The following is a 16235-nucleotide window of genomic DNA, read 5'->3' as shown; positions in this document are numbered from 1 at the left end:
TCTTAATGACTCAGATCTGTGTGTGTGTGTGTGTGTGTGTGTGTGTGTGTGTGAAGAATACAGAGTTCCTTGGGCTTTTTAGTATATTCATAACATTGTTTTTCCCACAAGGCCATTTTTAGTGGATAATTTTTACAAAGTGCAAGGTTTTAGGAATGCATATTGTATAAAAATGCCTAGAGTTAAGTCTGTGGATCACAATCATAAAACCTTTAAAAGCCACTGCACTTAGGTAGCTCCGTCCTGTGCTACCAGTACTTCCTTACGCTTGCGTAGTACTTGACTGTTTGCCAAGCCTCAATACGTATATACGGCCTATGATAAGTAAACCAGGGAAGGGACTGACTTTTTGTTAGTTTTAAATACAACAAGCAAGCATAATGGAACCAAAAAGAGCATGGACTTTCATATTAGACAGTCTTTAATTTTAGCCTTTCCATTTAGTAGCTGTGTGACCTTGGATGTCTTACTTAATCTCGGTTAACTTCAGAACCTCAGTTTTGTTTGTTTGGTTTTTGTTTTCGTGTTGTTTTTTTTGTTTTGTTTTGTTTTGTTTTGTTTTTGAGCTAAATGGGAAATACCAGAATTGTTGGGTTATTTAAATCAAGTAATGAAGGTAAAAGTGCCTGCTTGGGGCAGCATGGATGAACTTCTCAAAACAAAGTGTTGAGTGGAAGGAAGCGGACATGAAAGGGGGCATGGGATATAGTAGTATTCGTATGAAGTTCAAAGGAGGCCAAACTAATCTACAATGACAGAAGTCAAGACAGTTTCCTCTTGGGTGGAGTGGTGACTTGGGAGAGGACACGAAGGACTGCCTCTTTGGGTGCCAGTAACAAGCTCTTTCTTGATTGGGAGACACACTGTAGAAGCTCACTGAGCTTCATACTTAGGATTTATGTACTTTTCAGTATCCATATTATACTTCAATAAAAAGTCATTTTTGAAGTGCTTAGCACAGAGCCCAGCACATAGTTGATTCCCTTCTCTTATTATAGTTCCCTAAGTTAACAATGTGAATGTCTATTTAACAAAATGATCCTAGCCTCTTTTCCTTGTAACCTTTCAGTTTCTTTGTTCTGCCTTGGTTCTCTGTCTCCTGATTCCAGTCTTATCCCTAGACGTGATTAATAAATAAATACGATGGTAATCCCAATGGGTGCAGCTGAAGGAGTTTAGGTCAGTCAGATAAGATGAAATTGAACATCTGACTGTGGTGATTTAGGAGGAAATCAGGAATATGAATTTTTTTTAATGTTTATTTATTTATTTTGAGGGAAAGAGAGACAGAGCAAGCAAGGGAGCGACAGAGAGAAAGGAAGAGAGAGAATCCCAAGCAGGCTCCCCCAAAGCAGGGCTCGATCTCATGAACTGTGAGATCATGACCTGAGCGGTAATTAAGAGTTGGATGCTTAACTAACTGAGCCACCCAGGCACCTCAGGAATATGAATTTTGATATGATGTTATTCTCTGATCATTACTTGATGTTTTGCTTTTTAAGTGGAGATTAAACAGGCTTTTTTTCTGATTTGTATAATATAATTTTGCCTGACATCAGATCAACTTCATTATTGGGTTTTTTTCGTAGCTGAACATTGTACAATTATTCTTTTACTTCTGGCACTTCTAATACAAGCCAATTATAGTATAGCAGGCTTTGAAATAGTCATTATCGCACCCTGTACACCTTGCATATTTTGCTTGGGTACTTATCACTGAAAGAGAAGCATACTTACTGTTTTTACCTTACTGTTTTGTACTACAAGTGTAGAAATAGGACTTATATATTTGGAAATTTATGCAAGATACTGTTACAGAAAACTTAGAATTGTTGAAAATTCAATTTAAAAAACGCCAAGTTATTTTTTCTAATATAGGCAATGTGTGGGATATAAAATATCTCTGCCCTTACGGAGGGTAGTAGATTCCTGTAGGAGAGTTTTGTGAGATGGACAGAAAATGAATTTGTCTACATTTGCTTTTGGTCTTTTGGATGTCATTGGTTTTGGAGAAAAGGCTTCTGACGGAGATACTAGCAAGACCCTCTAATCCAGAGAGCTGTGGCGATGTTTGTACGGATGCCGATGGAGCTAGAGGCAGGAACCTGATGGACAAAAAGTGAGGGAGGTGGAGAAGGATCCCCTAGTTATCAGATACTTACTTATATCCGTTCATTAAAATAGATAATGCCATTCAACCCTCAGAAACCCCTTGGCATAGACACTATAATTTCCACATTAGAGGTGCAGAAATTGTGGCTCAGAGACATGTAGCAACTTGTCCCAAGTTTGCGAAGCTGGTGACAAAGTTGTTATTCAAACCCAAAGCTCATCTGTACCACGTGCTGTATATAGATAGTAAGGTTATCCAAAGAGAGGATGTGTTTATCAGAAGATAGCTTGGAAACCTGCAAAATGGGAGGTCATAAAGAAAGTTGATGGCTGGTTGCATCTAAGATTACCCAGGAAAAGGAATGCTATGACTTAATTTCTTAATTTCTTTTAAGTCTCTGTGAAGCTTTTTGTGTTCCTCTTGTGAGATGGTTGAATGGGACTGTCAAACCTTGATGCAGATCCACCTGTTACCTGTTTCTTTTTTCTTCTTTCTTCCTCTCCCCCCCCCCCCCCCCCGTCTTTGTGGTAAAATATATGTAACATAAAATTTACCATTGTAACCATTTTAAGGCATTAAGTATATTTACAATGTTGTGTAGCCTTCACTACTGTCTCCAGAACTTCTTGATCATCCCAGGCAGAAACTCTGTACCCATTAAATTGTAACTCACCATTCCCTCCTCTGCCCTGCCCCTGTTCTTCTGTTCTATGTTGCATCTCTGTGAATTTGCCTAGTTAACAAGTATAAGTGGAATCATACAATATTTGTGCTTTTGCAGTTTGGCTTATTTCACTTAGAATAATGTTTTCAGGATGTGTCTATGTTGTAGCAAGTGTCAGATTTTATTCCTTTTTATGGCTGAGTAATACTCCATTGTGTATTTATTTGTATATTGTGTATTTAAATGTATACATTTATTTATCCATTTATTTACTGATGGATACTTGGATTGTTCCTATCCTTTGGCTATCGTGAATGATATTTCTCTAAACATTAGTGTGCAAGTATTTGTTTTAGTCCCTGCTTTCGGTCTTTTGGACAATACCCAGGAGTGGGGTTGCTGGATCATATGGTAATTTTATGTTTATCCTTTTGAGATTTTTCACAGCATCTACATCACTTTTCATTCCTAGGAGCAGTTCACAAAGGGTTCTAATTTCCCCATATCTTGGCAACACTTGTTATTTTTCTTTTCTTTTTTTCCTTTATGATAACCACCTGAATGGGTGTGAAGTGGTATCTCATTGTGTTGTTGATTTGCATTATTATTGATTAATGATGCCGAGTATCTTTTCAAGTGCTTATTGGCGGTCTGTAGAGCTAAATGGAGAAATGTCTATTCAAGTCCCTTGCCTGTTTTTGTTTTTTTTTTTTTAATTTTTTTTTCTTCTTTTCAACGTTTTTATTTATTTTTGGGACAGAGAGAGACAGAGCATGAACGGGGGAGGGGCAGAGAGAGAGGGAGACACAGAATCGGAAACAGGCTCCAGGCTCTGAGCCATCAGCCCAGAGCCTGACGCAGGGCTCGAACTCACGGACCGCGAGATCGTGACCTGGCTAAAGTCGGACGCTTAACCGACTGCGCCACCTAGGCGCCCCTCTTGCCTGTTTTTTAATTGGGTTGTTTGAGGGCTTTTTGTTGTGGAATTATAGGAGTTCTTTATATACTCTAGATGTTAATCCCTTATTGGATATATAATTTGCCAGTATTTTCTCCCATTCTGTAGGTTGTCTCTCACTCTCACAACAGTATCTTCTGATGCGCAAATGTTTTTCATTTTGATGAAATCTAATTTGTCTGTTTTTCTTTCATTGCCTGTGGTTTATGTATTATATCCAAGAATCATTGTCAAACCCAGTGTCATGATGATTTTCCCTTCTGTTCTAAGAGTTTTTTAATCTTAGCTCTTGTATTTAGGTCTTTGATGCATTTTGAGTTTATTTTTTTTATACACTATAAGGTATCCAGTTTTCCCAGTATCATTTGTTGAAAAGAATATCCTTTCCCCATTAAATGGTTTTGGCACTTTTCTCAAAAAATCATTTGACCATATATATCAGAGTTTGTTTCTCGGCCCTTTATTCTATTCCATTGATCTGTATGTCTGTCCTTACGCCAATACCACACTGATTACTCTAGCTTTGTAGTAAGTTTTGAAATAAAGAAATGTGAATCTTCCAACTTTATTCTTCATTTTCAAAACCGTTTCAGCTATTTGTGGTCCTTTGAAATTCCATGTGATTTTGAGAGGGATTGCATTTAGTCTGTAAATCACTTTCGGTAGTATTGTCATCTTAACAATGTTAGTCTTTCAATTCATGAAAGAATTCCATTTATTTATTTATTTTTTAATTTCCGTCAGCAGTGTTTTATAGTTTCCAGCCTACAATATTTTACTCCTCGTGACCGTTATATTTCTCACAGTAAATTAATAAGTTAGCATTCTAATTTACCTACTCATCGTTTAATGACCTATAGAACTGCCCTCAAGAATCTATTCTGTTTTTAACAGAATCTGTGTTCTGAACCCACAAAACTTAGGGAAGGGTCTTGATAATTGAAAACCTATCCAAATTGCTGTCCTTGGAAGCCCTGTCTGGTTGTCCAGCCTGTTGGTTTCCTCTGATAAAAATCTAATTTCACTGCATGTCTTCTACAGTAGTTTACATTTCTAATTTTTTCTATCTTTTGCTTCTAGATTTCTCCATCTCACTAAGGAGGAACAGTTTCCTATTTGATATAGCTGATGGTACCATGCAAAAATCAGATCTTCGGAAAGGTCAGAACCTGTATTTATACATAACGGAAATAGTTTCACTCTGTTAGGCTGTATATGAATGTATGTGTCACAAAAAGCAATTAGAGGGAATAAAAGAATCCCACCGTTTCTTGCCAACTTATCCTACGATTTTAATAAGTCTTGTGTGTCATTTATACAACTCTTTATAGTTTGCAAAGTACTCTTCACAGAATTGTCTTAACACAGTCTTTACAGTAATCTTGTGAAGTAGGTACTGTCGCTATTCCTGTTTTATGGAAACAGTGAGGCATTTAAACAAAGGGACCTATTCAAAATCTTGTTACTATGTGCTGGAAGAGTCAGTCTTAGATCTTTTGCCTTTAAATCTCATTCTTCTCACTACATTACAAGTTCATGATCAGTGTCAGAATTTAGAAGCCATGTAAGTGTGGAAAGTGTATGAACATTGGAAATAATGTATGTAAAAGTCTGTGAAAAAAGTTAGAACCCTTTTATGGAGGTAAAATACCATTAATAAGTCAGATCTTGATATTGAATGTCTAACATAATCTTTGAGATGATACCATTGCCTTAGAATGGCAGATGAGGCTCTTTGTTTGCTGTTTGCCTGCTTTTCTGTTCTTATCCCACTTCATCCCTGTAGCCTACCCTACCCTTTTCCGTCTGTAACAAGCTGCTGGCTCTTGTCCAAACACACTGTCCATTTCCATGCCTTAGTACCTTTGTACTATATTCCCTTTGCCTAAAATGCCTATTCATCTTCCTTCTGCCAATCCTAGCTCAACTTCATCTCTGTGAAGCTTTCCTCAATTCCCCAAGCAAAGTTAATCATTCCTTTCTGTTTTCCCAGAGCATTTTGTATATCGAATCTCTATTAGAGCGAAAGTCATGTTGTGTTATGATTATGTAATTGAATCGCTATCTATCCTACTAATCTGTGAGTTCTTTGTGAGCATAGGCTAGGACTTCTTTGTCTTTGTGTCCTTAACACCCCACATCACTCCTAGGCTTAGATACATTTTCTTTAAAGAATAGCTCTTCTTAAAGGATCTGTGCATTAGTCTAAGTGGGAGACTGACCACATACAAATACTTACAAGCTTATAAATAAGTATAGTACATGCTTGAAGTAGAACAGAGAGATGATCACAGGCAGAATTATTTAGGGAAGGATTCCTCTATATCAGAGATTGACAAACTGTGGCTCATAGGTCCAGTCCTGTCTGCTGCCTATTTTTGTAAATAAAGGTTTTTTGGAACATAAGCCTTTCCATTGTTCATTGTTAATGTGTTATCTATGGCTGCTTTCATGCTACAGTGGCAGAGTTGAGAAGCTGCAACAGAAACTATATGTCCCATAAAACTGAAATTATTTACTCTCTGGCCCTTTACAGAAGAAATTTTCCAAACCCTGCTCTTAGAGATGGGTTTTGAATAGAGGTTTGAAAAGAAAAGGAACATAAATTGGTGAAGCATGAGTGTGTATCATAATTTAATGAAAACAGGCTGTAGTTGGGGCACCTGGGTGGCTCAGTCATTTAAGCAACCGACTCTTGATTTCAGCTCAGGGCATGATCTCACAGTTTCTGAGGTTGAGCCCCACCCCACCACATCAGGGCTGTGTGCTGAGAGCATGGAGCCTGCTTGAAATTCTTTCTCTCCCTCTCTTTTTGCTTCTCCCCTGCTCGTACATGCATGCGTGTATGCATGCTCTCTCCTAATCTCTCTCAAAATAAAGAAATAAACATTAAAAAAAAAAAACCAACAGGCTATAGTAGTAGGTATGCTAAGTGAGAAACTCCTCTTTAATCCAGTTCATCAGGGAGAGCTATGTTGAAGAGATGAAATGTCAAGAATGCTTTGGATTGATTAAGAGGGAACCTAGAAAACCAGTAGAAAGAAATTGCCAAGTAAATGTTCTGTGTCTGTAGTAAGAGGGTTTCATAATAAGTGGCAGGGCAGGAGTTTGCTGATGACACAGAAGGAGGAGGCAACAATGCAAATTTACATTGATAAGTGTCTTCGATGACCAAGTACTGGTCTAAATGCCTTTATGTGTGTCCTGTTTAATTCTTCCAGCACCTATATCAGCTTATTGCTGTAATTGTCTTTATTTTGCAGATGAGGAAACAAAAGTACAGGGGGTTTAGTTACTTGGCCAATGTTATACAGCTAGTAAGTGATAGAACCGAATCTGAATCCAGACAAGATTGCTGCAGAATCTTCAGAACAGAAGAGAGACATCTAGGGATATTTGGTAAAAAATACCCTTGAGCTTGCAGTAAGGTAATTAATCTGAATAATTAGGAGGTATGCTAACCCTTCATGGTAAAGAGAAAATAAACAAACCATAGAGGAGTGATGTCAGAAGGCAGAGTGTCCAATCAGAACAATATACTGTGGATTAGGTCGAATGGGAGAGAACAGGAGCAGATAGATACATTATACAGTGAGACATGTCATATAGCTAGTCATTGAATTTCATCTTGATGAGACCATAAAGCAGTTAACTTTCCCTGCATGCTTGAAAGCTGCCCCCAAGTGCCTAAAGGGCAGGCATACTCAATTGAAGTAGAGATTAGCAGTGATTTTCAAGGAGGTAGGTGACATTTCAACAATCCCCCCCCACCACACACACACACCCAGTACATTTTTAGAGTCCATGGAGGTGTCACATCAAACACATGTCATTCTCTCTCTTTCTGTCTTGTTCCCCTAAGGGACTTGTTCCTGTCTAACTCCCTACCACTGCTGTGATAAACATTTACCCCCCATGGACCACTTCTTTTTAATGTATGTATGTATTAAAGTTATATATATACACTGTGAAAAATTTGGCAACAGAAGTATACCGAATGAAAAGGGAAAGTTTTCCTCCCATTACTCTCTTGCTCTCTCTTATCTACTCAGCTGTAGATAAAACTCCCATTACTAATGAAAGTATGCTGGGATTCCCTCGTGGTTATTGAGATAGAAAAAATACCGAGAATCACTTTCCTAAGGCCAAGATCCACAGCCAAGAATGGAAGGAACTTCCTGGGAAGATATGGCATCTTCATCAATGGAGGCATAAGCAGAGTTTTGGTAGGGATGTTAAGAAGAAGATTCAGGCACTGGATAGGGTTGGTGGAATTGGAGGCAGGACAGGAGGAGGCATTGAACTAAATGGGTTTTACTATTCCTTCCAAACCTGTAATTCTATAGTATACCATCTGACTGATTACCAAGCACAAAGGAAAAGACTCCATTGTGACTGGCCTGGATGGAATACAAAGTAATATACGAGAAAATCCAATGTATAAAGTCCCGAATTTATAGAACAAGTTACTTTGCAGTAAAACACTGAGCTTATTTTAATAAAGATTTCTTTTAACTAGCCATCTTGGTGTGCTTAAAGTAGACTTCATTTTTTACAGAAAATTCCATTTACACTAAATTTTCAAGACTGTATTTACTATGTAAAGGAAAAGCGGCACACGGTGTTCATTATTTCAAAGAAAAGAGATATTTCAGGTTATCTGCCTGGTTTTAAGTTGTGGTGGATGTGGAGGAACTAATTGGGCTGTTACCTTGCTGCTGTTACTGCCCGTAGACTTACAATGGCATAAAACTTAAAAGCGACCTTACAGATCCTGAGTCAAGTTCAGCCTCTTTATTTGTCAATTGAGGAAAGTAAAAACCGGAGATGATGTGTTACTGACTCAGTCTCATGATAGCCTAGCTGAACTTGACTCTCAAAGATTAGAGATAAGTTATGTAAACTGCCTGCCATGGTGCCAGTATGTGGTAGATGAAGAAGCAGAAAGGAAGGAAGATGATGGTGATATTTCTTGGGCCCCATGTCACACTTCTGTAAGGCTTCCGAGAGAAAGTTGGTATTGTGGAGATACAGCCATAGCTATAGATACAGATACAGATATACAGACACATATACCATCTATGCTACGAACTTAAAGTTGTACAGTGTTGAGATGATGAAATCAGGAGGTCCATAACCCCTTAAATTGTAGGACCTTAGATTTCGAAAGGCCTTTTAAGGTTACCTAGTCTAATCTCCTTCTTTCTTTTCATGATGTAATATCTCCACTAAGAGGTTATCTTACCTTTGCTTCCATTCCCTCAATGATGGCAGATTCATACCTTACCTTCCCCAGAATTCACCCAGTGGTTGGATACCTCTGACTGCCAGAAAGTTCTTTCTGGTAATGAGCTGAAGCCTGTCTCCCTGTAGCTTCCACCCACCAGTCCTAGTTCTGTCCCTTGGGGTAATGTTGAACAGGTAGAGCAAATTTCATCTCTCCTCTACATGAGGACATGGCAGGTATTTGCAAACAGCTCTCCTGTTTCCTTTGAGTCTTCTCTTCTCCTAGTTAAACCTCGACAGTTTCTTAAACTTTTAGTATCCTTGTTGCTTTCCTTTGAATAAAGTTGTGTGCCTGTGTCGCATTCAGAGTATAGGATCTAGATGTGAACATAAAACTCTACCTCCAAAGTGTTCTGACTGGCAGAGTAGATCATCCAGGATTGTTACCACCTTCTTTCCGGATATGATGGGAATGACCATGGTGGTGGTGGTGCGTTACTTATTTCATGACCTCAGATCCATTTATGTCTGCCAGGAAGTATGATGTAGCACCACTGGTACCACTAAACTTCTTCCCTGATCGAGAAACATGAGCCAGAAGCTTTGTAGAAAGAATTAACCTCTCTTATGCTCTGGATCACACCTCTGGAAAGGGTACACATTGTACACAGTTGTAGTCTACTGGGAGTGCCTGCAAGACAGGGGGAGTTACGGCTTCTCTGCATTTTCATTAGCCATTCATTGCCAACTGCTTTGCTTGTTAAAGGAAATACTGATGTTCTCTGGGGTTCTTCTCTCTGTGTGCACGTGCAGAAACATATAATTGCTACGGAGGGAGTGGGGGCAGGGATGATTGCCAAGGAGAGATCTGTTACATCTTCTTTGTTCACATCTGCTGCATGCACAAGACAGGATTTATTGCTGTCTTTGAAAAAGGGATTGCCTAGTTTGCTTCCCCTTCCCCCTCCTCTGGCAGATCATCCCAGAGGGATATTACCATCTCTTCACACTTATCTCGGAACAGAGTAAAAGTAAATGAAGGAGAGCTGGAGGCAGAGAATCAGCTAAAAGGCCCTAGGAATAGTTGCTAATAAGAGAGAGTGGCTAATCAATGGTACCTCCCAGCCTAGTCCCTTGTCTGTCTCCTGCCTCCTGTGGGTTGTCCTCCATGACCACAGTGGGGCAGGTGTTCCGCTCCCAGCTTTTCCTTTTTGATCTCTATGCAATCAGCATAGGATTGCAGTTTATTAAAATCACAACTGCCATCTAACATTGAAAGAGTTCTGTCTTGTCTTAATGGGTTTTCAGAAGTACATCTGATGCTTCTTTTTTCTATTTTCCAGTTTCTATTTCTGAGAGAAGCATCCCTCCTTTCCTGCTCTCCTCTTCCCTTCCTCCCCACTCTCTCTGTCTCTGTCTCTGTCTCTGTCTCTGTCTCTCTCTCTCTCTCTCTCTCATTGATATGTACATGTACTTGCATTACTTCTTTTGTGTTTTCCAAGCTCTATGAATATTTAAAACATGGTACCTATGGACATCCTCCATTTAACCTAGTTTTGCCTCATTGAATCCCAGACTATGTTTAATATTAATTCAGTGTTCAGATCAAGCTAAGAAGCATCAGTGCTTCAATTTTTACTGTAGTAAAGTGGGTAGAATATCTAAGTTGGGTTATTTTATGTTAGAAGCATTGTAAGGTTTCTTTCTTATGAATATTTTTCTCTTTTTATTTATTTATTTTTTTTGCAGAGGGTCAGTGTAGTTAAGAGCATAGTTTGAGTTCAGATCCTGGCTTTTCTACTGATTATAACCTTTTAGAAAGTTACTCAACCTCTCTGGGTATTATTTCCTCATTAGTGAAAAAGGGGTGTCATACTGGGGAGGAGGAGGATTTAAGAAGATGGTTTTATGGGGCGCCTGGGTGGCGCAGTCGGTTAAGCGACCGACTTCAGCCAGGTCACGATCTCGCGGTCTGTGAGTTCGAGCCCCGCGTCGGGCTCTGGGCTGACGGCTCAGAGCCTGGAGCCTGTTTCCGATTCTGTGTCTCCCTCTCTCTCTGCCCCTCCCCCGTTCATGCTCTGTGTCTCTCTGTCCCCAAAATAAATAAATGTTGAAAAAAAAAAATTAAAAAAAAAAAAAAAGAAGATGGTTTTATTGAAGTGATTAGCACAACATCTGGAATATAGTAAACTTAAAAATAGCTGTATAATGTTAATAATTATTATTGCTATTGTTAGTATATAAGTGATAATTTATAACTAAATTTTTTTTCTTAATATAACATATGAAGAATTTCTTCTACTTTTCCTTGCTTCAGGGGATGGCCTATTATGATTACTTTGTGAAAGGAAGTTTCCACAGCCTTGTAGATTTTTCTACCACATATTATTTTTCTCTCAAGAATTTCTAGAAACACCAGAATCTTTACAGCCTCTGGATATTGCATTATCCAGTATAGTCACTGCTGGCCACATGTGTCTATTTAAATTTAATAAAAACTACAAACAAAAATGCAACTCTTCAGTCACGCTGGCCACATTTCAAGTGCTGAAGAGCCACATGTGGCTAACGGCTACCCATTATATGGCACAGAACATACCTGGCATCACAGAAAGTCCTATAGGACAGCACCGCTTCATGTCACTGGTCGATGCTCTTGTGCTCTTTCTCAGAAATCAGAGAGGATATGTTTTCTAGGATATTGTACAAACTACTCTCTTAATGTTTCAGGACTCCAGACATGCATTTCTGAGGATTCAGTTTATTCTTCTTATCCCAGCCTCTTAGTGTCATTAGTCTTTTGGAATAAATATAAGCACTTTCACTTCCCCCAAGAAGATTGCATTACAATAATGTTTAAAGGTTGCATTCGATATTAAGAGGAACCAAAGGGAGAAGAGGCAAAGTAGAAGCGATTCTAGCGAATATTCACTAGAGTCGTTACTCAAAAATGGAGTATTCGAATCCTTAGAGGGCTAACTAGTAATGGGAGGCTCTAATGTCCTGTGTCCTTTGTAATAAGCACATTGTATTAATCAGGATCTCAGTTTTCCCTCTGAGAAAGGTAGCAAACAGCACATTTTTCCTTAATAATCCTTGTTATCTGTATTACGTGCTTTTGAAACCATTTTTTCACTAGTTCTTCACAACAACCTTGTAAAGCAAGTAGCATTGGGATTGTCATCCCTATTTTACTGATAAGAAAACTGAGGCTCAGTACAGTTAAGTTATTGCCTGAAGTCTTTAAGGGAAAATAGTCTCTAAGGGAAAATAGAGTTGACATTCAAAATAGGATAGGGACCCATTCAAAATAGGATAGGGTGGCTCAGTCAGTTGAGCATCTGACTCTTGATGTTGGCTCAGGTCTTGATCTCGGGGTTGTGAGTTCAGGACCCGCATTGGGCTCCATGCTGGGCATGGAGCCTACTTTAAAAACAACAACAACAACAACAACAACAAGACAAACAAACAAAAAAACCAGGATAAAATTTTGACTTCCAATTTGATATTTTCGGTTTCATTTTGTTTTGCTTTGTTTTACTACCAATCAGACTGTAGTAAAAGAGAGAGTGAAGATTCTTTAGAGCAACTTGGAAACTGAGTAGGGTTGCATGAGGTAGGTACCCTAAAAGAATCGTTACAGCTTCATTTGTCCTATGACCATGTATATTAGTCTGCTCAGATTTTATAACAAAATACCCCTGGCTGGGTGAGTTAAACAGTAGAAATTTATTTTCTCACAGTCTGAGTCTGGAAGTCCAAGATCAAGATGCTAGCAGGGTTTGTTTCTGGTCAGGCCTCTCCTCAGCTTACAGACAGGCACTTTTTTGGCCATGTCCCCACCTAGACTTTTTCTATGTATGTGTTTGTGGAGACAGAGAGGGTGAGGTTGAGGGAGAGGGAGAGAGATATATCTGGTGTCTTGTCCTTGTCTTATAAGGACACCAATCCTTTCAAATTAGGGCCCTACCCTTACGATCTCATTTAACCTTAGTTACCTCCTTGAGAGTCCTGTCTCCAAATACAGCCACACTGGGGATTAGGACTTTAACATATGAATTTGGAGGGAACACATTCAGTCCATAGTACCATGTTAATGGAGTTTTAGTATCTTTTAGTTTTTGGCTTAACCTGGTTAGTTGGAAATTACATTTATATGCAGTATTTGCTTGGGACCAAATATAGCAAATATCTGTATTCTTTATTTCTGTGAATATTGAGGCTTAGTTAAATTAAACCTGTGGTACTTACTATAAGGTACTATCCAATGCTGAGTTATTTTAATAAGCAAAAAAAGGTATATCTAAATGTCCTACTTTTTAAGTAATGTAGTCAATTTGGTAATACTTAAGTCTCATGGTTTAAGGGGTAATAAGTGTCCTCCTTCCTCCCACCCCCATTCTACAGATGGAGAAATTAACATACAGAGAAACTGACTTGTCAGAGGTCAGAGTAAGGTATTGGTGGATCCAGGGATAAATCCCAAACTTCTTAACTCCTTGACCAGTTTTAAGTCCATTGACTATGCAGCCTAGTGGTAAGTATCTTTTTACCCTATTCTGGAGGCATGAGGGATTAAGATCTTTAGCAAAGGCTGACTTTAAGGAACTCCTCATTACTAACTATGTCATTCATTATCCATTTATTTTAGCCATAATGTCTTTTTTGCCATTTTGTCATCAATTTTTAGTTTGTGGAAGGAATTGGAAGTTTTGCTTTTTAAATACTTGAAGATATTTCTGTAACAGTTCAGCCACACTATAGATTATTATTAAGAAAAGAAAGAAAAACTTATTATTTAATGAATTTTTTCTCTATGTTAGGCACCATGCTAGACACTTTGTTTAGCATTTAAATATTATTTAAATGTTGGGGCACTTGGGTGGCTCAGTTGGTTGAGTGTCTGACTCCTGATTTAGGCTCAGGTCATGATCCCTTGAGCCCCATGTCAGGCTCCACTCTGAGCATGGAGCCTGCTTAAGATTCTCTTTCTCTCTTTCTCTCACCCTCTTCCCCTCTTTCTCGCTCATGCACTCTCTCTCTCAAATAAAAAAATAAGTATTATTTACATGTCTTATTGAAACTTAGAGCCATTTCTAGAGGGTATGTGTTCTTGCCATTTTTAATAGTGATTTTTAAGTCTATTTATTTTTGAGAGAGAGAGAGAGAGAGAGAGAGAACGAGTGCGAGAGAGAGGAAGAGAGAGGATCCCAACTAGGCTCCGCACTGTCAGTGCAGAGCCCAACGTGGGGCTCAAAGTCACAAACTGTGAGATCAAGACCTGAGCCAAAACCAAGAGTTAGATGCTCAATCAACTGAGCCATCCAGGTGCCACAGTAGTGATATTTTTAATAGTATTAGTTGACTTGAATAGAAAAACATCTCATAAATTTCAGAGTTTAGATTCTAAATGAAGTTTTAGCTTTGTAGAAACTGAGAATCTTATCAGGAATCTTTAAAGGTAAAATCTCTATGTTAAGCATAGTTTTCTAGTGTATTATGTCTTATCCTTTTTTCATCCTTTGTTTGGGATTTCCTGAGGTGGGATGATTTGTCTGAGATGAAGTTAAGCTTGCTCTTCCACTTGACACTAAAATCATGTCCAGTTTAGTTTCTCTAAAGCCTTTTCTTCCGTCTCTACATCTGAAATTGTTTGGATTCTCTTAATTACTAGGGAGGTTGAACAACTAAGCCATGTGAGAAGCAAGAGTGTAATGAGCCTCCAGAGCCAACGTCCCATAGACAATTAGTGTATCCTCTCCTCTGCCCCTCACCTCTACTTCTCTGCCCACTGGGTTCTTCTTTCTTATTCTGCTTTCTCCATTATAGTAAAATAGATAGGCATTGACATTGACCACTTTTTACTTTTCTTGTCATACCCCCTAACATACCTTCTGCTCCAGCCACATTGAACTACAAGTTGCCCAACATGGCACTGTCCAATAGAAATACAATGCAAATCACACACAGAATTGTAAATTTTCTAGTAACCACACTGAAAAAGGTAAGGAAGAAATAGGGGATTTAATTTTAATAATACATTTTATTTAACCAAATATATTTCCAACACTATTTTGACATGTAACCAATATAAAAATACATAAGGAGCTATTCTGCATTCCTTTTTTCATACTCAGTCTTCAGAATCTGGTATATGTTTTACAGTTATAGCACATCTCAATTCAGACACTAAGTTTTGTCAGAAGTGATTGATTTGTATTTAGATTTCAACAATTTTCAACTGAAAAAGTAGATTCTCATATCCAGCTTTGTTCCAAATGTACTTTAAAAGTTTTCCCCATAACTGTACTGAATGTCAGTTATGAATTTATATTAATAAAAAAGTTAAAACAAAATTAAATATTCACTTTATTAGTCACATTTGCCAGAATTCAGGTGCTACATATGGGTAATGGCTACCATACTAGAGCAGGTCTAACATAGTGGTTTATGGCATCATTTCTCTCTTTATATTATTCCCCCTCTGTGATATACTTTTCTTATTATTCCATCCCCAAGACTCAATTCCTTTTCCATTAAAGTCTTAATTTCTCCCCAGACAAAACTGTCTCCTCCCTTCTCTGAGCCCCCATTTACTTTTAATGCAGCATCTATAATACTTTATCACATTTACTTCTGTATCTTTCTCCCTCTTTTAGACTAAAGGGAGAGTACCTTGTTATTTTTTGAAGCCCCCATTACCTAGCACAAAGCTGGAACCTGTGTGTAGTCAAAGAATTTTTGTTTAAAGGCTAGATTAATATCATTTCAATCTGGAAATAAAAAAGGCTTTAGAGGATTATTTTGAAAATAGCAAGTTGGAAATGGAATTTAAATGTCAAATTGAGCAAGATTTAATAGGGAGCAATCCACTGTGTTTTAAGCCTGTGACATTGTATTCACTCACTTGTTTCATGGACTTAGACACATGAGATATAAAGAAGAATGAGACATAATTTATACTGGTAAATAGTTCATAGTCAGGATATATAGGTGCACGTGCACACACACACACACACACACACACACACAAGTTATGTGTGCACACAAGTTATGGACACGTTTCTGTTTCAGCCCCCATAATAGTGTTTGTTGCTTATTGAAATAGAACCCCAGGGTTGAATAAGATCTTAGAAGTTTATGTAATTAATCCATTTTCCAATCCATAAATTCCTTCTCAGCTTGGAAAAGTTTCAGCATCTTTGGTGATAGGTGGTCATCCAGGCTTTCTGCTTATTTAGGAAATGAATAACCCATCCTCTGCAGGATAGTTC

At 38.2% G+C, this 16235-nt stretch overlaps 1 protein-coding gene across 15 annotated transcripts in view; it reads left to right on the top strand.

The window, feature by feature from the left end:
- Positions 1-16235, top strand: part of SCMH1 (Scm polycomb group protein homolog 1) — a 188452-nt gene that overhangs the window by 35321 nt on the left and 136896 nt on the right. For 11 of the 15 annotated variants that reach the window (XM_043574594.1, XM_043574578.1, XM_043574579.1 and 8 more), the window contains one exon: positions 4816-4896. In XM_043574594.1, coding sequence (XP_043430529.1) covers positions 4872-4896 — 25 coding nt within the window. In that variant the 5' untranslated portion in view covers positions 4816-4871. Of the gene's footprint in view, positions 1-4815; positions 4897-13368; positions 13499-16235 lie in introns of those variants that run through there. The other 4 variants (XM_043574581.1, XM_043574582.1, XM_043574585.1 and 1 more) reach the window with 2 other exon arrangements.

Source organism: Prionailurus bengalensis, chromosome C1 (genome assembly GCF_016509475.1).
Source record: "Prionailurus bengalensis isolate Pbe53 chromosome C1, Fcat_Pben_1.1_paternal_pri, whole genome shotgun sequence".
Classification (NCBI taxonomy): domain Eukaryota; kingdom Metazoa; phylum Chordata; class Mammalia; order Carnivora; family Felidae; genus Prionailurus; species Prionailurus bengalensis.
Note: the sequence above shows the minus strand (reverse complement) of the source record. Positions and strands in the feature narration are given on the sequence as shown.